The 20,660-nt window shown below is 43.4% G+C and overlaps 1 protein-coding gene across 2 annotated transcripts in view; it reads right to left on the reverse strand.

The window, feature by feature from the left end:
* The window catches only part of AFF1 (AF4/FMR2 family member 1), a 201,114-nt gene extending 184,468 nt beyond the window's left edge, over nucleotides 1–16,646 (reverse strand). For both annotated transcript variants that reach the window (XM_044224572.1, XM_044224571.1), the window contains exons 1-2: nucleotides 16,451–16,646; nucleotides 1,932–2,005 (exon numbers count right to left, since the gene is read on the reverse strand). In XM_044224572.1, the coding sequence (XP_044080507.1) occupies nucleotides 1,932–1,969 (38 nt within the window). In that variant the 5' untranslated portion in view covers nucleotides 1,970–2,005; nucleotides 16,451–16,646. The remainder of the gene's footprint in view (nucleotides 1–1,931; nucleotides 2,006–16,450) is intronic.
* Between the last annotated feature and the right edge of the window lie 4,014 nt (nucleotides 16,647–20,660).

Raw genomic sequence — 20,660 nt, forward strand, 5'->3', positions numbered from 1 at the left:
ATTTATAGCACACACTGACATTAAAATTAATTACAGACAGATCAAAATATTAAAAAGTCTAAGATCTGGGGCACCTTGGCTGTCTCAGTCAGTACAGCATGTGACTCCTGATCTCAGGGTGTTAAGTTCAAGCCCCACATGAAATAGTGAACTAACTTTAAAAATTAATTCATTAAAAATTTTTAAAATGTAGGGGTGCCTGGCCACTCAGTGGGTTAAAGCCTCTGCCTTCAGCTCAGGTCATGATCCCAGGAGTCCTGGAATCGAGCCCCGAATCCCCCCCACCCCTGGGGCTCTCTGCTCAGCAGGGAGCCTGCTTCTTCCTCTGTCTGCCTCCTCTCTCTCTGCCTACTTATGATCACTGTCTGTCAAATAAAAAAATAAATAATCTAAAAAAAAATTTTTTTTTTAAATGTAAAAGTCTAAGATCTCACATGGTCACAAATGAAGGGAGCCAAGCAGTAACGTAAATGGTGAGCCCAATAGTGTGGAAACTGTAGCGAACTATTTTTTTTTTTTTTTTTTTTAAAAAACATCAAGTCTTTCTGACAAATACCTGACAAAGAGATGTCTGCAGGAGGGAGCAGGTGGGAATTCTGGAGTTCTGGCTGACCCACAGGCTGAGAGGCTGAACTCGGTGGGCACACCTGAAGCCCACTGGTGTCATACCACTTGGTAAGCTCTGAACTGAAGTCTCTAAGCTCTGGCCTTGAGGAAGAGAGCAGCAGCCCTTCAATGGTATCCGAGCACTGCTATGCAGCAGTGGGAGCCCAGTGTTGTTAAATCCTGAATTTCTGAAGAGAAGATGGAAGTCTAGATGGTTATGTAAAAAACATGGGCAGATCTTTTTTTTTTTGGAACACTGTGAGGGGCCAAACAAAACCCATCTGGTGACCAGATCTGTCCCAGAGGCCACCGGCTCACAAGTTCTGATTTAAATGCAAAAAATGAAGGCATTCAAGTGCCAGCAGAGATCACATGACGTTATTTGCACAATCTCGGAGCTGGAAAGACCTTTCTCAGCACAATCAAAACCAGAACCCATAAAGGACAAGACATTTAACTGCATAAAAATGTAAAACTTATGTGTAGCCGAACATCACGAACAAGCCTGAAGACAGCTGACAACAGCGTCCCAGAGCTCCAGCAGAACGGGGGCTGCTGCAGCCTGGGTCACATGCCTTCCTCTGTGGGGGAGGACAGTGCCCCACGTCTAACAACAGTACCCCCGGGGCCACCTGGAATAGAGGAAGAGTTTCCTAAATGAGCCAGAAAGGGGAAGTAGGAAAGCATCCACGCAGGACCTTCCAGAATTACAGGCACCATCAACTGTTACTGAAGAAATATTAATTGAGTAAGCTTGAGTCGACATGTCTCATACATTAATACGTTTCTAAATATCTAACAGTAAAAATGAAAATTGATCAGTGACTAAGAATTCCCTCTGGATAGCAAATGAGTTATTCTTAACAACCGCTTCAGAATGTTAATAGGCTCCCCTTGGCCAACCCTGATCATGTAGGAGATCGAAGAAGCAAGTTAACTGTATATGCACCCTCAGAGGGAGAGATGTGAAAGTACTACAACGAAACTGACAGCATTCCCTTCTCCAAAGCTCTCAGGAGAAGGTGGATTTCATGAACAGGTGGCTCATTTCTTCAAAGCTGTGTAATTCCCACCAAGATCTTAAACACAGAATCTGATCTACTATAACAGCCATATGTTAAAGACATGAGTTAGGAGGCTCAGAAAGTACTAGACTGAAAGAAAATATGGAGCCAGTCTAACAGGTTTGGCTTCATGCAGAGAAAACGAATATTTTACCATATTTTCTTGCACCGTAAAAATGAAAAGGATCAAGCTTATGCTTTCAAAACTACATCATCAACTTGAATATTGTCCTATCTTTGAATCGTAGATTTCACCGTTACCTGCTGCTGCTGCTCTTGACTCTTTCAGTAAACGCCATTGCTGCCCGTCAGTGCAAAATAACAAGTCTGCTCATCTGAAAGGGAAAAAGCAACCTGTGAATATTAGCCCATAAGTCGACTCAGAGGTATACATGACTTGCAAGAAAATCTTACTGAAATCAGAATTCAGTGTTCTCACTGGAACTAGAAAGTGGTTCTTCATCCACCCTCAAGTTGCAGGAACAAACTAGTTACCGTATACCAAAGGCCAAATGTACTTTTACTTTTGATGCTGCTACTCAAAGCCCTTTCAGCAAGAAGAAATGTGCACAAGTTTATCATGAGGAAGAAAGGAAGTAACATCCCCCCCTGCGTCTATTCTTGCCGAGTACTATGTTGAGCCCTTTCTAAATGACATTTCATGTAAACATTAAACTTGCAAGGTAGATGCTAATACCCCATATACCAATTAAGTAATTTTACAAATAGGAAAACTGAAACTTGGTTTTAAGAAATTTGCCTGAGTAACAAGTTGTGTGAGCACCCTCCCTAGAATCAAAAGGTAGAAAGGTAAGAGTATGCAAAGAAATCAGCCAGTTGGTTTTTACATAAGAATACCTAATTTTCTTTTTTTTAAGGATTTTATTTATTTATTTGACAGACAGAGATCACAAGTAGGCAGAGAGACAGGCAAAGAGAGAGGGGGAAGCAGGCTCCCTGCTGAGCAGAGAGCCTGATGATGCGGGGCTCAATCCCAGGACCCTGGGATCATGACCTGAGCTGAAGGCAGAGGTCTTAACCCATTGAGCCACCCAGGCGCCCTAAGAATACCTAAGTTTAAAAAGTGGGCCAAATAAGGGCAAAACTTAAGAATTGACTTTCACTTCTGAAAGGTGCTTAAACTCCAAAGACATTTTTGAGCATTCTCTCAAGAGTACCAGTCAAGGGGTGCCTGGGTGGCTCAGTGGGTTAAAGCCTCTGCCTTCAGCTCAGGTCATGATCCCAGGGTGCTGGGATCGAGCCCCGCATTGGGCTCTCTGCTCAGCAGAGAGCGTGCTTCCCCCTCTCTCTCTCTGCCTACTTATGATCTCTCTGTCAAATAAATATTTTTTTAAAGATTTTATTTATTTATTTGACAGAGATCACAAGCAGGCAGAGAAGCAGGTAGAGAGAGAGAGAGGGAAGCAGGCTCCCCGCTGTAGCAGAGAGCACGATGCAGGTCTTGATCCCAGGACCCTGGGATCATGACCTAAGCTGAAGGCAGAGGCTTTAACCCACTGAGCCACCCAGGCGCCCCAATAAATAAAATATTTTTTTAAAAAAGAAAAGGTTCTACAACCTGGGCAGACGGCCTAGGTCCTGTCCTGTGTATCTCTAGAAACCACCTTTCTCTCTATGGTTAACACTATCACCAGCTGTTTCCTTTTCCCTTTCTTGTATGTATTTGTAATTTACCGTACTTCTCCTAACTTGCTTTAAATAGTTTCCATTTTTCAACTATCCTTAAGGCCCAAGGATCTATTACAAATGATCTTGGTACAGATTTAACAAACTATGTGGTACAAATGAAAACACACAGTTTTCGTAACAGTAACAGTTTTAGCCTGCCTCTTATGTTTAAAAGACTGTTACACTTCCCGCTACAGCTGAAACACTGCATATAGTCCAGCTCTACTCTGACACCTGATAAGGTCTTTTATCTCCTCCTCCATGAAATTAAAATTGCTGACCACAGTGTTTCCGGACCAGTAGATATCACTGTCACTCTGTCTCCTCCCGCCAAGAAAGAATGCAACACGGATGCGACAAATATTCTAATTAAACTCCCACCGGTGGAGCTCTAAGTTTTTCAGGGTCAAACATGCTTTGAAGTAGCACACTCCTCCACCCTGCTATAGTAGCCCTACAGGGGCTTAGGCAAGTTTCCTAAATTCTCCATCTGAAATCCCAATCATTCCCCCCACCAACCCTACCACCTCCGTCGCCCTTTTCTCTCACTTTTCCTCTCTCCAACACACTTTTACTTCCCTTCCCCCTCTTTCTCTACCCTCCTCCCTGCTTCCCTTTTCCACCATTACTCCCTCCTCCTTCCCTTTCTCTCCCTTCACCTGTTTTGTGGCTCTCATTTTCTCTCTCTTGACATCTAGGGCTGGGCACACAGCAGGTGCCCAATAAAACAGTGTGTCATTTCAGCATTATTCTTTGCAACACTGAAGAGTCCTTGATGGCAGTCTCCCACACGACCCTCCCAATCAAGACGTGCCCTCCCTAGGGCTTGCTGGAGAGCAAGAGGGCATGCAGGAGGTAGTAGGTTGGGTTATGGAGAACATTGACCTTGAGAATGTTCCTGAGTTCTCCTATTTGTTCATTTAAGTCACTAAGCCAGAAAATGTTTCCTGAGCCTCTACTCTAAGCCATGTACAGAGAGTAAGGGTAAAGAAAACAGATTTACCATCACTGAGCTTGCAAACTATAGGAGTTTAGCAAAGATGACACATAAGAAAAATACACAGATATTCAATACTAAAAGGTACTATAGAGAAAAATGAAAGTGTAGAGTGCCAGCAAGGAACCAAGGTAAGGTGTTGCAATTTTATATAGGGTGATCAGAGACTCTAACATCTGAGCAAAGACCAAAAGGAAATGAGGGGCAAACCATGCAGAACTGCAGTGAAAGATGGTCCTAGAGCTCTAGGTGATAATGATGCGTCAATGCAAATGCATCATTTGTAACTAATATACCACTTTGCTGGGAGATGTTGGTTATGGAGAGGCTGTGCACAGGGGTGGGGAGGGGGGTACGGGGGAGACAGAGAGGTCTATAGGAAATGTCTGTACCCTCTGTTCAATTTTGCTGAGAACCAAAAAAACGCTCTTTAAAAAGTCTATTTTGGGGGCACCTGAGTGGCTCAGTAGGTTGGATCTCTGCCTTTGGCTCAGGTCGTGATCTCAGGATCCTGGGACTGAGCCCCACATTGGGCTCTCTGATCAGCAGGGAGCCTGCTTCCTCCCCCCCTCCCACCACCTGCCTCTCTGCCTACTGTCTGTCCAATAGACAAATAAACTCTTTTCAATAAATAAATAAATAAAATAAAAGATTATTTTGGGGACACCTGGGTGGCTCAGTCAATTAAGCAGCTCTTGATTTTGGCTCAGGTCCTGATCTCAGAGTCCTGGGATTGAGCCCCAGCATCAGGCTCCATGCTCAGTCGGGAGTCTGCTTGAGGATTCTCTCTCCTTCTGCCCCTCACCCAACTCACATGTGTTCACAGTCACACACACGCAAGGACTCTTGCTCTCTCTCTCAAATGAATAACTAAATCTTCAAAGTCTATTCTCTTTAACTCTCTTAGAGATGGACAAGTCCAACACTGAAGGGGTCAGCCAAACCTGTGGGTTTCACCACCAGCTTCTTGGGTGAGTAGATACAATAAAAAGTGAAAGAAACATTCTCTGAGGGATCCAGTGCCAGGCACAGCCAGGAACTTATCTATTCAACTCAAATTCTTTATTCTTTAATTTGCCAGGTGGCAGGTGCAAAGAGGCTGCATCCTCAGATTACTGTTATCTCAATTATGTCTCACTAAAAAAAACAAAGTCAGCCCATGAAAGACTGTTTAGGTGCTGATGTATGAATCACACAGCTGTACGGAGCAACCATGCAACTCACAAGGTTAGGTTAGGTTGGAATGAAGATCTACTGTAGTCAAGAAATTATTAACATAAACTACTGCTAAGAAAGGCAATTAGTATATGCTTCAGATGTCTCTTTCAAAGACTCTTTCTCAAAAACATGGTCACAAAACTGGACCATTTCCTTACACCATACACAAAATAGACTCAAAATGGATGAAAGACCTCAATGTGAGACAGGAATCCATCAAAATCTTAAGAGTAGAACATGGGCAGCAACCTCTTCGACCTCAGCCACAGCAACTTCTTCCTAGAAACATCGGCAAAGGCCAGAGAAACAAGGGCAAAAATGAACTATGGGGACTTCATCAAGATCAAAAGCTTTGCACAGCAAAGAAAACAGTCAACAAAACCCAAAGACAACCAAGAGAATAAGAGAAGATATTTGCAAATGACATATCAGATAAGGGGTTGGATCCAAAATCCATAAAGAATTTATCAAACTCAACAGCCAAAGAACAAATAATCTAATCAAGAAATGGGCTCAGTCGGGAGTCTGCTTGAGGATTCTCATGAACAGACATTTCTCCAAAAAAGACATCCAAATGGGGGGCACCTGGGAGGCTCAGTCGCTGGGTGTCTGCCTTCAGCTCAGGCCATGATCCCAGGGTCCTGGGGTCATGCCCCACATCAGGCTCTCTGCTCGGCAGGAAGCCTGCACCATCCTCTCCCATTCCTCCTGCTTGTGTTCTCTCTCTCTCGCTGTCTCACTCAATCAAATAAATTAATTAAATCTTTTTGAAAAATTAAAAAAAGGACATTTAAATGACCAACAGACACATGAAAAGATGCTCAACATCACACAGCATCAGGGAAAAAGAAATCAAAACCACAATGAGATACCACCTCACACCAGTCAGAATGGCTAAATTAACAAGTTAGGAAATGAGAGATGCTGGCGAGGATGCAGAGAAAGGGGAACCCTCCTACACTGTTGGTGGGAATGCAAGCTGGTGCAACCACTCTGGAAAACCGTATGGAGGCTCCTCAACGAGTTGAAAATAGAGCTACCCTACGACCCAGCAACTGCACTACTGGGCATTTACCCCAAAGATACAAATGTAGTGATCCGAAGGGACACCGGCACCCAAATGTTTATAGCAGCAATGCCCACAATAGCCAAACTATGGAAAGAGCCCAGTTGTCCACTGACAGATGAATGGATAAAGAAGAGGTGGTATGGGCGCCTGGGTGGCTGAGTCGGTTAAGCGGCTGCCTTCGGCTCAGGTCATGACCCCAGGGTTCTGGGACTGCGCCCCCATCGGGATCCCTTATCAGTGGAGAGTCTGCTTCTCCCTCTTCCTCTGCCTGCTACTCTGCCTACTTGTGTTCTCTATCTCTCTAATAAATAATTAAAATCTTAAAAAAAAAAAGAGGTGGTATATATACACAATGGAATATTACACAATCATCACAAAAAAGTGGAATCTTAGCATTTGCAAGGACATGGATGGGTATTATGCTAAGCATAGAGGATATTATGCTAAGCAAAATAAGTCAATCAGAGACAGGCAATTATCATATGATCTTACTGATATGTGGAATTTAAGAAACAAAACAGAGGATCATAGGGGAAGAGAGGAAAAAATAAAACGAGAGGAAACCAGAAAGGGAAACAAACCACAAGAGACTCTTAATCTTAGGAAACAAACTGAGGGCTGCTGGAGGGGAAGGGGAGTGGAGGGATGGTTAACTGGGTGCTGGACGTGAAGGGGAGCATGTGATGTAATGAGCAGTAGGTGTTATACGAGACTGATGAATCACAGACCTGTCCTCTGAAACCAGTAATACACTGTATGTTAAATAACTGAATTTAAATTTTAGAAATGACTTAAAACAAAAGTACAGTCACATGTGTACAAGGGATTATGTGCAATAAAATATTATTTAGAGCATTAAGAAAACTGGTACCGACTTAAGACATGCCAACACAAAAATGGCTAAATTATGACACATCATGAGATGCAACAGATCAAAAAAGAATACGTTTATCTAAACAAGATGTATAACGTACAATGTGAGCCAATTTGCTTAAAAAAATGCTTTTTGTTTATGCACCATACACAGGCAAATGTGCATACAAGCGCACACATGTGTACACACACATATACCAAACTGTAAATGGTGACTTCTCTGGAAAGGGGCACATCTATTATATATGCTATGAATCCTTTATTATCTGTATAAACACATTTCTCTCTAAATACAGGGGCTGGGAGGAAAATGGAGTGACCTATAAATATTGAAATCAGGTCTTAAGTTTTCACACATTTTTAAATATTATTTCCCTAGATTATAAAGACAAAATGTGATGGGGGGGGTAGACAGTTTAAAATCCTCCTATTTCAAAAAAAAAAAAAAAGCAGAGAAAGTACCAACTTTGCTGTACAGCAAAAAAGAGGATGGGTTCAAGTGAGACAGGCAATCACTTCTGGCAAATTAAACCCTACCAGCCTCAGTGTTCCCATCCGTAAAATGGAAAGTAGCAAATTTTACAGTATTACTGAAAAGAATGAATTATACACCCCAACTAAAATGCCTAGCACACTGACCCATCATAGGCACTCAACACATAGCTGCCCTTGGGGCTTGGACAGGGGGAGAGGAATACATAGCAGCTCTTTTAAGTCAGCAACATCTATGGTACATTTTATAGAAGTTAAATATGTTTCATTTAGGAATGTACCCTGCCAGGTCTTCTATAGTCCTTCCAGCCTCTTGCAACAAATTTATTCAGAAGTAAAAATGTCAGGGAGCCTTGGTGGCTCGGTTGTTAACCATGTGCCTTCAGCTCCAGTCTTGATGCCACAGTCCTAGCATTGAGACCCTGGTCCAGCTCCCTGCTCAGTGGAGGCTGCTTCTCCCTCACCGTCACTCCCTACCCCTCACATCCCTTTCGCATGTGGTATCTCAAATAAATAAATTTTTTTAAAAAAAAAGTCATGCATATCAAAGTGCTTTTCTCACCAAAATAGCAGGTAAAATAACTCAAGTAAAAAAATATTTCCTTCATTTTTTTCTGGTTATTTTCCTGCCAATCAAAGCACATGCTTGGGGAAATTCATATATTGCTTTTCAGCGACAAAAGAGATAAGGTCTCAAAGACCCATGACCATGACCCAGTTGCCAAAGAAGAATACGAGGAAAAGAACTCGGTCCGGATTCTAGAGGGAGAGTGGACTGGTCAATAGTCCCTGTTAAGTCTACTTCCCTTCCCCACACATTCCTCCAGGAGTTAACAGTCTCCTGGTAACAGGCAATGTGTCAGGGGTGAGTCATGGATCATCCACTGTTTGCGTTAGCATTCTCCCCCAACTCTGCTCCACGCCGATCATGGCCCCAAACTGAACTGATCACTCACAGTTCCTTTAGCTCTCCAATGACATGTGGCACCCTTAGTTCAGAAATCCATAATGGATTTCCCTGTCTCTTCACCTCAAAATCCTTGTTCAAGAGGACTCTGGTGCTACCCCAAACTCAAGTAAACCTTTCCTATCTTATTTGGTCTCTCATCATTTGGGTCTCTGCCCAGTGATACATTCTCAAAGAGGCCTTGCTGGGTACAGTGGCTAATGTAGTATGGTTGTGCCTTCAACCACATCCTTCAGCCAACCACTCTCAATGCTGTTATAATCTACACAGGTTAAGAATGTGTCTAGCTGCAAGTAACAACTTCTGAATAATGGAAATTTATCCTTCCAGAGCAAGTCCAGAAGAAGGTGGCTAGTGGTATAGTGTTAGCTGTTCAACAAGGCCATCAAGAACTCTGGCTCTTCTGTTCCGCCATATTTAGCATGGCCTCTTCATGCTTGTCACCTCATGGTATCAAAAGGTTGCTGCCATAACCAGGTATCTTACCTACATTTAAGGCTGGAAGAAGATGAGAAACGTGTGGCTCTGGAAAGCACACCTTTCTCCTTTTGTCGGGAAAGGAAAATCCTTCCCCAAGATGTTGCTTATCAAAAACCAGAGCCAGGGGGCGCCTGGGTGGCTCAGTGGGTTAAAGCCTCTGCCTTCGGCTCAGGTCATGATCCCAGGGTTCTGGGATCGAGCCCCGCATCGGGCTCTCTGCTCAGCGGGGAGCCTGCTTCCTCCTCTCTCTCTGCCTGCCTCTCTGCCTACTTGTGATCTGTCTGTTAAATAAATAAATAAAAATCTTAAAAAAAAAAAAAAAAGGCGTCCCATGCTCCTTCGACTGAGCCAGCCAGACACCCGCGAGCCAGAATCACATGATTCTGTGTAATCGTAATGAGGCAGAGAAACACAAAGAACACATGAATATGGGTAGTAAATGTTTCTGCCTCATTCTCCATGGGCTGGTACAACAACACTCCATCCCATTTTAGAATGAGGACCCATGAAAGAAATTCCTTGGAACAAACTCACAGTTAGGGATACTCAGTAAAGCAATTATTTCATTTTATAAGGTAATACTTACCATTAAAGGCACACACACACACATTGTTCCTTCAGGAATAATAACAGGAAATAACTATGTAGCACGTATTATGCTCTGCTCCACGGACTTGCCAAATTTTAGTACCTTTAATCTACTCAACTACCCAGTAAGGGAGATCTAATTAGGAGTAACAGCCTTATTAACCCTATCTTGTAAGGGAATGGAAGAGTGTTAGAAGTCAGTTCTTCATGCATCCATGGCATTTCTGCATATTGTACAAGCAGAGGCACCAACTGTCTTTGTTCCAGACAATGTTTAAGGAAGTCTGTATAGAGAACAGCGTTAGAAAAAGAGACTGTCTCCTACAGCAAAGGGCAGCATGTTTACTGCTCAGTATAAACAAAATAACGTCTCCCCCTCCGGAGCAAAGGGCAGGCATGCTTACTGCCCATTATAAAGGATTAGGATTCCCTTAGCTCAGGATTCCTCTCCTGTAATGCAACCCTTTTTATTTCCAGGTGTCATCTGACTCTCTCCACGTCTCGCTTTGGAAAATGGTGCTTAGGGAACCAGTGTAGGAATATGTTGACACTCTGGCTACAGCTATTATTATGAGCAATAAAGTCATTCCCGTGACCCCATGAAACTGGGGCAGGTTAACTTGTTAGCTTGAAAGTAGGGTAAAATCTCAGAGCCTTCACAGTTTTTTGACAAAAATTTAAGTAATTTGCCTAAGGTGTGACAGCTAGTAGGTGGCACATGCAAGATTCAAGCCCAAGCTGTCTGGTTCAATAACCACGCTTTTAAATTTTTAAATTCTCTGCTATATGGCAGTAGTTCTTGAAGTGTAGTTCCAGAATTAGCATCATCAATATCACTTGTGAACATGTTTCAAATGCAAATTCTTGGGCATTACCCAGACCTACTGAATCAAAAATTTGGGGGGTTTAAGGGATGGTAGAGGAGACATTATGTTTCAACAAGTCTTCCAGAATATTCTGACAATAAGTTTGAAAACCAATGCTATACTGCATATATTCACTGAATCTATAAGACTGAAGGAAATAGTATATCCTGATTCACATGGGGATGTGACTGACCTTTCATAACATGAATAAGTATCAAACTAAGGGAGGTGGTTCATAAGCCCTTGCATGTCATTTTTTTAGGAAGGTAAGAATCTTCATGTGGTGCAAATAAACACCACATGTCTTTTTAACAGGCCTGCATAATATTTTCCTTTGGAGTCACAAATAGATGTCCAGAATGCTAAATGAAAATACCTGCTTTTTTACTCCCATAATGATCAGAAAGAATTACTTAGCCAAGGGAGAAACACTATTTATATTTTAGAGTCAAGCTGTAATTCTTGAAAAACAGGAAACCACGTATCAACAAAGCCAACTCAGTGTACCATAGTGGAAAGGGCACCAGGCTTTGAGTCACAGAGTCAAGTCACTTAACTTCTTCAACTCAATTTCCTGATTTTAAAATGGAAAATGAACTCCAACTTTAGAGCTGCAATTAAGCTTAAATGATACAGTACTTGAAAGCTGCTGGTAAATAATTTCTATGCTACATGAATGTTAAGTCCACCTACATGAGTTCTCTTTCTTGATCGTGGTGTTATCACAGTTTCTCCAAAGTTTAGAGTACTGCCCGGCACACAGAAGATGCTCCACACATATGAGGTATTAGGAATGGATATGAAACAGCCTGTTAATGATGTAATTGACTTCTCTGGACTCCACTTGTCACAATAATTCCAGCCTTTTAAAAGGAAAAAGTCACTCAAACAAGAAATCCTTAGTCATGTTTAAAATGGGCCAGCTAATTTAAGAAAATCAGCTGATTTTCTTCCCCTGGAGAACACTACTGAAGAAGTTCTGTCCTAAGCATAAGACAGAAACGCCTATTAGTAACCCTGATGGCCTTAGACCCTCAGGATTTCAAGTCTACAGTACTCTCTTGTGCATATATGAACAGTCAGGAATAAAGGATGTGTACCTACAAAGAACTACATATTTCACACTTACTTCTACACTGTGGTAAAGTTTTAATAAATGGATTACAGGGTTTATGAAATCTATTTTAATAAAATCTGAAATTCAAGTCAGCAAATACTAAATAAACTACTACTGTGTATAAAAAAGAGAGGCAGCTAGAAAACTACAGCCAATTAAGTATCGTTTGGATGAGAATATATAATTTAATAAGGAAAATATAATCTACAAAACTTTGTAGATTTACATTAATGCAGTTCCTTAATTTGTACTCTCTCTAAATACTTTCTCAATCTCCTGAAAAATTAGTTAATAATCTAGAGTTTTTGAAAAGGGGGAACTTGAAGCTTTTAGTTTCAACAGACATATCTAGGTTAGCAAATGAATTCAAGTTGAAGGTCAGCTTTCAGTACAGGGCCTTAATAGTAAGGATACTATCCCAACTATGTCTTATAATGATCCAAATATTTATAAATAAATTAGCTCTACCTTTTAAAAAGTGAAAGCATCAGTCCATCTTAAGATCTGTAATTTGAATGACCAATTAACTTCATAAATGCTTATGTAAATTCATTTGATGAAAGCACAAATTACAGCTAAGCATAAAACTCCTTTCACTTGCTTCTTAAAAAAATACTGAGACATCTGGATGGTGCAGTCAGTTAAGGAACAGACTCTTGGCTTCAGCTCAGGTTGTGATCTCAGGGTTGTGGGATCAAGCTCCATGCTGGCTCCTGGGCTTGTGCCGAGCATGGAATCTGCTTAAAGATCTCTCTCCCTCTCTCTGTGCCCATACAGCTTGTGCGCACTCTCTCTCTCTCAAATAAATAATTATTTTTTTAGAATTCCAAAGGAAAACAATATTAATTTTTGGAACTGCGAAGGAAAACAATACTGAAAAACTGCCAGGGCGCCTACGTGGCTCAGTGGGTTAAAGCCCCTGCCTTCAGCTCGGGTCATGATCGCAGGGTCCTGGGATGGAGCCTCCAATGGAATCGGGCTCTCTGCTCAGCAGGGAGCCTGCTTCCCCCTCCCTCTCTCTGCCTGCCTCTCTGCCTACTTGTGATCTCTATCAAATAAATAAATAAATATTTTAAAAAACAAAAAAAAAAGTTTGCCCTTTCTAAACTTAATTTTTTTTTAACCCATCTTTTCAACTCAAGGCGATATTACTTCAACGGAACAATCAAATGGCTACAGTGACTTGTGGACATTTTCAGACATGCAATTCATATGTATTGTAATGGGACAATACTCTTCCAAATTTAATCCAAAATCCAATTAAGAACCTTAGTTAATAAAACAGTAACTTTTAGCTCAACCCACCCCTTCCAAATTCAGTCAAGCCAGATAGGAAACAGAAGAGACAGCCAGTTTTGTTTTGTTTTTTTTTTTTAAAGATTTTATTTATTTATCTGACAGAGAGAGATTACAAGTAGGCAGAGAGGCAGGCAGAGAGAGAGAGAAGGAAGCAGGCTCCCTGCTAAGCAGAGAGCCCGATGCGGGACTCGATCCCAGGACCCTGAGATCATGACCTGAGCCGAAGGCAGCGGCTTAACCCACTGAGCCACCCAGGCGCCCGAGACAGCCAGTTTTTTTTGTTTTTTTGTTTGTTTGTTTGTTTTTTGTTTTAAAGATTTTATTCACTTGACAGACAGAGATCACAACTAGGCAGAGAGGCAGGCAGAGAGAGAGGAGGAAACAGGCTCCCCGCTGAGCAGAGAGCCCGGTGCGGGACTCGATCCCAGGACCCAGGATCACGACCCAAGCCGAAGGCAGAGGCTTTAACCCACTGAGCCACCCAGGCGCCCGAGACAGCCAGTTTTGATGTAGTCTAACTACTACCTCAAAGTAGTAACTCTTAACACCCCACAGTGAAACAATGTCTTCTGGTGGCATAAAAATGCAGGCATACTCCGCATTTTGCCAGAGAAAGCAATGTTTAAAATTACTGGGCTTTTCTGACTTTAAATTTTCAGTCCCTGTATGACCTTTGTATTCTAATTTGACACACTGTGATTCTTCAAGATTGTGTTTTTTACAGAGTTGAAGAGTTAAGCAAAACCACTACAGAAATCTGATTACTACAGAGAATGTATAAGACATGTTAACTGTGGTAAGTAACAGTTCATTTTCTTTCTGCAGGTGGAAAGCCTGCAAATTCCACACCCCCAGTCTCATCACTCCTGTAAGTTTTATCTAGAAAATGAAAAGAAAGGGGAAGATTCCCAGTATCTACACTCGTTTTTTATTATTATTTAAGAAGGTTCCATAACCAGCGTGGAACCCAGCGTGGAGCCCAATGAGGGGCTTGATCTCAAGACCCTGAGATCAAGACCTGAGCTGAGATCAAGAGTTGGACTCTTTCACTGAGCTACTAGGCGCACCTAAACTCATTTCTTTCTTTTTTTCTTTCTTTTTTCCTTTCTTTTTTTTTTTTTTAATTTATTTGTTTATTTGACAGACAGAGATCACAAGAAGGCAGAGAAGCAGGCAAGAGAGGAGGAAGGGAAGCAGGCTCCCTGCTGAGCAAAGAGTCCTGTCAGATCGAGGGCTGATCCCAGGATCCTGGGATCATGACCTGAGCTGAAGGCAGAGGCTTTAACACACTGAGCCACCCAGGCGCCCCTAAGCTCGTTTTTTTCAAAGCCTTGTGTCCTAGTCTTCAATGTCTTAAACATCCCAAGTCCTTTTGGGGGTTCCCTCTTTCCTAAATCAGCTAAATTCAAATTAATCTTTCTAGTTTTACACAATAAGTACTATAAGTTACTCTTTTCCTTTCTCTCCTAGTTTCCCTTAATTCTCCTGGGTCATTACCCTTTAGTACTCTCCATGCCTTTTCTGCATCTTTACCTTCAAATACACTGGCAAGGGACAACACCTTTAAATTAAAGCAGGAGAACCATCCAGAATTTTCAACTCTCCTGTGAATTTATTTCCAGAATATCCACTCAAGGAATCCTTTCCACTAAAGATGAAAGGCAAGCTAAGGAAATACATTAGACAGAGGAAGTAAACATTGAAACAGGGCCATGCCTAGGTATGCTCAAGTCTCTGAAGAGAACTAGATTCATAGTCCAAAGGTCTTTTTCTTTTACGGGCCTTCTATCTCCACCCGGAGCCTGACTTACGCACAGAGCTCCGGGAGAGGTATCCCACCTCTGCCTACCTTCTACGAAATCTGCCAGAGCTTGCTCGGAAATAATCTTGCACAAGAAAAATCCCCACACTTTTCAGGGCGCTCCCTTGTCTGATGTTTCTGGGTCTCAATTTCTGAGTTTTCACTTTGCAACTGTCCCAGGGAACTGGGTCTTTGCCTTAATTACGGTTTCGCCTTTAAGGTTTTAAATCTGTCTGGTTCCTCGATGATATGTCATTCCCGGCCCCCAGCCCTCAACGTGCACCGACAGGGTTAAAAAAGCCCGATCCCACGCTTTAAAAAAAAAAAAACACACACAGCAAAACATGGTCTGCAAGCGCCCCCTCTCCCTCGTACCTCCCCTCCCCACAGGAGAGACTGGCTCCCGGATGAAACGGACACATCTCCACCTCCAAAGCCAAAGGTCTTCCTGGCACAATCTGCATAACAATATTGGGGTGTATGTGAGTGCAGAAACTCCTGAAAGTCCAACCTACTAAGAAAGTATCTAGATCTTCAAAGGTCCGTTGCAAATTCATTAATGTAACTACCATTACATTAAGATGGGTACGATTTACACAACTCTCCAATTCCTCTCCCTTTTTAATTCGACGACCCTGCTGTTTGCAACGTCGGGGGGCTCGACTGCAGCAGTCACAGGAGGATCAGATACCGGAGTGAAAAATTATCAAGAGAAATTAACCAGTTCCACATTCTGCAGATGCCGTCCCCCTGCGTCCCAGGGGCAAATCTCAGAAGGTGCCTTCAACTTTCCCCCTCGCTCTCTCGAGGCTGCGGACCACCGAACACGCGTGATCGGACGGGATCCAGTAATTCTCCCAACCACACGCAAAGAGGAGGGTGACAATGACGGGGGGGATGGGGAACTCGGGATGGACGAGAGAAAAGCCCCGCTTTTACTCCCCGAGAAACTTCTGGGACACTTCTATTACGCAACCCCGAGACTAGGTTCCAAAACAGAACATCCTTCCGCAAGACGCGGGGCGCACCGGGAGACGTCGGATTTGGGAGAGTGGGGAAGGAAAATGGGTCTCTTCCTGTGTTTCCCACCGCTCCACCCCCAGTTCTTCCAGACGCTACCTGCCCCGGATTTGCAAGGGTGATGCGAGCTCCGCGTCTCCTTCGCCCGTTCCCACCGGAAAAGTGGAAACGCCAGCTACTTGAGTCAGCGTGCTGGGAAGCAGGCAGCGAGGCGGGGAGAGCCTGGGCTTCCCAGAAGTCAGCGGCTGCGGCGTTCCCGGCGAGGCTTACCCCCAGCCCGGGGGCGCACAGGGGCTCCGCTTACCTTCCTGACCTTTGCTCCTCCAGTCTCAAGTCGTGCGCCCTCGCCACCTCCGCTCTCCCCTGACCTGTTGCGGTGGGGAAGGGGCGCGGGTGCGGAGAGCAAAGAGGAAAGTGTCCTCCCGCAAGTCAGAGGCGGCTCGCACCAGTCTCGGCTCGCGAGCCGCGGAAGCGAAAATGCAGCTGCGCCCGCGACGCGCGCAGGCGGCGGCCGAGTGCGCAGGGGCCGCGCGCTAGTCCGCTTGCTGGCCCACGAGCTCCGTGCGCCCGCAGAGCCTGAACGCCCCGGAGGCAAGGCCACGCCCTCCTCGGGTGGCCCCGCCCCCGGCCTGGCCCGCCCCCACCCAGCAGCCCGGCGCTAGGCAGATCAGCCTGGCCCACGCCCTCTAGCTGGCGCCACCCAAATGGCTAGGAACGTCGCCACCCTCCTCGGGAAACCGGTGGGAGGATCCAGGGGGAGCGGCAGCGGAGGATGGAATACTGCAGTGACCTAACCGGCAGCGTGGGTGACCCTGCCCCGGGCTGACGTGGGGCGCAAGAACCATTTCTCTTCCTCAGAGGGATTCAGCTCAATGTCAAGTTTTGACTAAAAGTGTCAAGGAGACTTCCTGCAATTTCCTATACAATTGAAACAGATTCTGTGCCCTTTAAAGGAGATAATAACTCACATCTGGAGAGTGTTTTCCAGTTTATAGAGGGCTTTTCACACAGACTAAACTCATCTTCGCAACAACCTTATAAAATAGATACATCATTATTGCCATTTCCCAAATAATGAAGCCGAAGAGCTGAAAATTAAGTGTTGTGCCCAAGGTCCGCAAGCTACAAAGTGGCACGGGAAACAGCTCCTGAAACCAACCTCTAGGTTCTTGCATTTCACTGCCCAAACCCAGAAAATCCTCGTAGGGGTAGGGGTTTTGGCAAACAGAACCAAAGGAAGAAGGGAAAGCTGATGTCTAGTTGAGATGCTAGCGATTCCTTCTATGAATATAAGGAAAGCATCGAGTTTGGTCTTTGCGCCATCTCTCCTCCCTCACCGAAAGAGATGCAGAAAGATTACAATGAACGGCTCAGATGGGTTTTTACAGTATCATAATGGTTTAAAGTGGGTGAAATTACTTGGATGAAGAAGATTACCTTTCTCAACAGTAATATGATGTAAATGTATATTAATGTAATGAATGAAAATAACCTCCTCAGTGCCCTTTGTATTTCTTCTCACCTTTCTCTTCTCCTTCCTCCTCCTCCTCCTCCTTGTCGCTATTGCTTTGCCCCTCATTACTCCTTCCTCATGTACATGAACGGTGTGGATTGAAAACCTAATCAATAGATATTTGCATTTCCAAATTAAACCTTTGGTTACCTGGCTTAATTCCCCATGGACTGTGTTCCAAAATATAACTCTTCTTCCTCCTCCCTATGCTCCCATGATGATATTGATTTGGCTTACCTTAACTGCTTAAATAATGAAGGTGTCTTGGTGTGCCTCCGGACAAAAGCGTTAGAGGTCATCTATGAGCAGGAGTCACCTCTGACAGGTGTTTGTATTGTTCTTAAAAATTTCCAATAGAGATTGGTATCTATTCTAATCAGAAAAAACATTTTAACCTTTTTGTTATGGAACTAATACATTTCATTGTAATATATATGTGCATAATATTTTATAATCTAAAAGTCTTTACTATTCCTTTCTAAAACTGTTTCCTTTGTCATGTTCCTTTAATCATCCTATTCTACCTCCTAATACCTTCAAACTGTGGTCAGCTTAGTAAATAATGTTGAGAGTTTGGTACTTTTATTTTCCTGCTTTTAAAGCTGAAGGATGTAATTTTGCAACAACTTTTTGTAGAAGATGATGCAGTTTTGCTTCAGAGAGTAGTCCATTCCATTTATATGAATATTCTTAAGGCTGTGTGCTAGGTGATAGGCCATATCAATGACAAAGTTTCCAATGCCTAGCAGAAACAAACAAGTAAATAAATAATTCCAACACATAGTTCTATTGATTAATTTCTGGAAAGATGGTAGGTTATTTAAAAACACTAAAGTCAGGAGTGTCTGGGTGGCCCAGTGGGTTAAAGCCTCTTACTTCAGCGCACATCCAGCCCTGCATCCTGCTCTCTGCTCAGCAGGGAGCCTGCTTCCTCCTCTCTCTGCCTGTTTCTCTCTGCCTACTTGTGATCTCTGTCTGTTAAATAAATATATATAGACATATATATATTTTAATATTTAAAAACACTAAAGTCAAAATTAATTTTTTTTAATTTTATTTATTTATTTGAAAGACACAGAGAGAGTGAGAGATGAGAGGGGAGAAGGTCTGAGGGAGAAACAGAATCCCTGCAGAGCTGGGAGCCAAATTCGGGACTTGATCCCAGTAGTCTGGGATCACAACCTGAGCCAAAGGCAGTGGCCTAACCAACCGAGGCATGCAGGCACCCAAAATTAATTTTTTTAAGATTTTATTTATTCATTTGACACAGAGAGAGAGAGAGCACAAGCAGGAGGAGCAGCAGGCAGAGGAAGAAGCAGGCCCCCTGCTGAGCGGGGAGCTTGATCCAGAACTCAATCCCAGGTCCTGAAGGCAGAGGTTTAACAGACTAAGTTACCCAGGCATCCCCAAAATTAATTTTTTAAGATTTTATTTTATTTATTTGACCGAGAGAGCACAAGCAGGTAGAGCAGGAGAAGGAGAATCAGGTTCCCCACTGAGCAGGGAGCTCATTGTTTTGGGGCTCAATCTCAGGACTCTGGAGATCATGACCTGAGCCAAAGGCAGATGCCCAACTGACTGAACCACTTAGGTACCCCTAAATTTTTTCATAATAAATAAAAAGCAGGATAGTTATTCTAGTGAGTTGTTTTTTTTTTTTTTTCTTTCTTTCTTTCTTTCTTTCTTTCGAGAAGTTGTCTTTCTGAGGCACCTGGCTGACTCAGTGAGAAGAGCATGTGACTCTTGATTTTGGGATCCTGAGTTTGAGCCCCATGTTGGTGTAGCAATTATTACTGAGGGGCAGAGAGAAAGGGAGAGAGAAAATCTTAAGCAGGCTCCACGTCCAGCATGGACCCAGCGCGGGGCTGGAACTCAAGATCCTGAGATCATGACCTGAGCTGAAATCAAGAGTCAGATGCTTAGTTAACTGAGCTTCCCAGGCGCCCCCACTTTTCCCTTTTAAAAGAGTACTTTTAAAACTACCTCTTAGGGGCACCTGGGTGGCTCAGTGGGTTAAGCCTCTGCCTTCGGCTCAGGTGATGATCCCAGGGTCCTGGGATGGAGCCCCATCGGGCTCTCTGCTCAGCGGGGAGCCTGCTTCCTCCTCCCTGCCTCTCTGCCTACTTGTGGTCTCTGTCTGTCAAATAAATAAATAAAATCTTTAAAAAAAAAACAAAAAAAAAACAAAAAAACTTACCTCTTACTGTAAGGACTCCTGGGATGCTTCTTGACAATTTTTTTTTTTTTAAGATTTTATTTATTTATTTGAGAGAGAGAGAGAGTGAGAGAGAGCATGAGCGAGGGGAAGGTCAGAGAGCGAAGCAGACTCCCCATGGAGCTGGGAGCCTGATGTGGGACTCGATCCCGGGACTCCAGGATCACGCCCTGAGCCGAAGTCAGTCGTCCAACCAACTGAGCCACCCAGGCGTCCCTGCTTCTTGACAATTTTCAGCCATGTTTTTACTTAAAATTTAAAGACAAACAAGTGAACACCCTGGGACTCACAGAAATTCATAGGCTGTATTCTCAAAGCCCCCAAATGGTACAAAGAGGCAGGAACATCATGTTAAAATGGAGACTGGTGAAAAATGTGCCTGCATCATGAAATGGATGGCTGTTGCTTGGCCAGCCTAAAGGGCTCTGAAACTCTTCAGTCAGCAAGACCAGCAGTTTAAATTATGTTACTCCAGGGGCACCTGCGTGGCTCAGTTGGTTAAGCCACGGCCTTCACCTCAGGTCATAATCCCGGAGTCCAGGGATCAAGTCCCACATTGGGCTCCCGGCTCTGCAGGGAGTCTGCTTCTCTCTCTGACCTTCCCTCTCATGCTCTCTCTCTCACTCACTCTCTCTCTCAAATATTTAAAAAAAGAAAAGAAAAATTATGTTACTCCAAAACTACTGTATGTATATTTCAAAGGGATAATTTCTTCAGTGTAAATAAACCTCAACCAAACTGGAAGCTGAGTATACACTTGTAAAAGAAAAAGAAACAAGCAAGGGT

This window comes from Neovison vison, chromosome 11 (genome assembly GCF_020171115.1).
Source record: "Neovison vison isolate M4711 chromosome 11, ASM_NN_V1, whole genome shotgun sequence".
In the NCBI taxonomy this organism is placed as follows: domain Eukaryota; kingdom Metazoa; phylum Chordata; class Mammalia; order Carnivora; family Mustelidae; genus Neogale; species Neogale vison.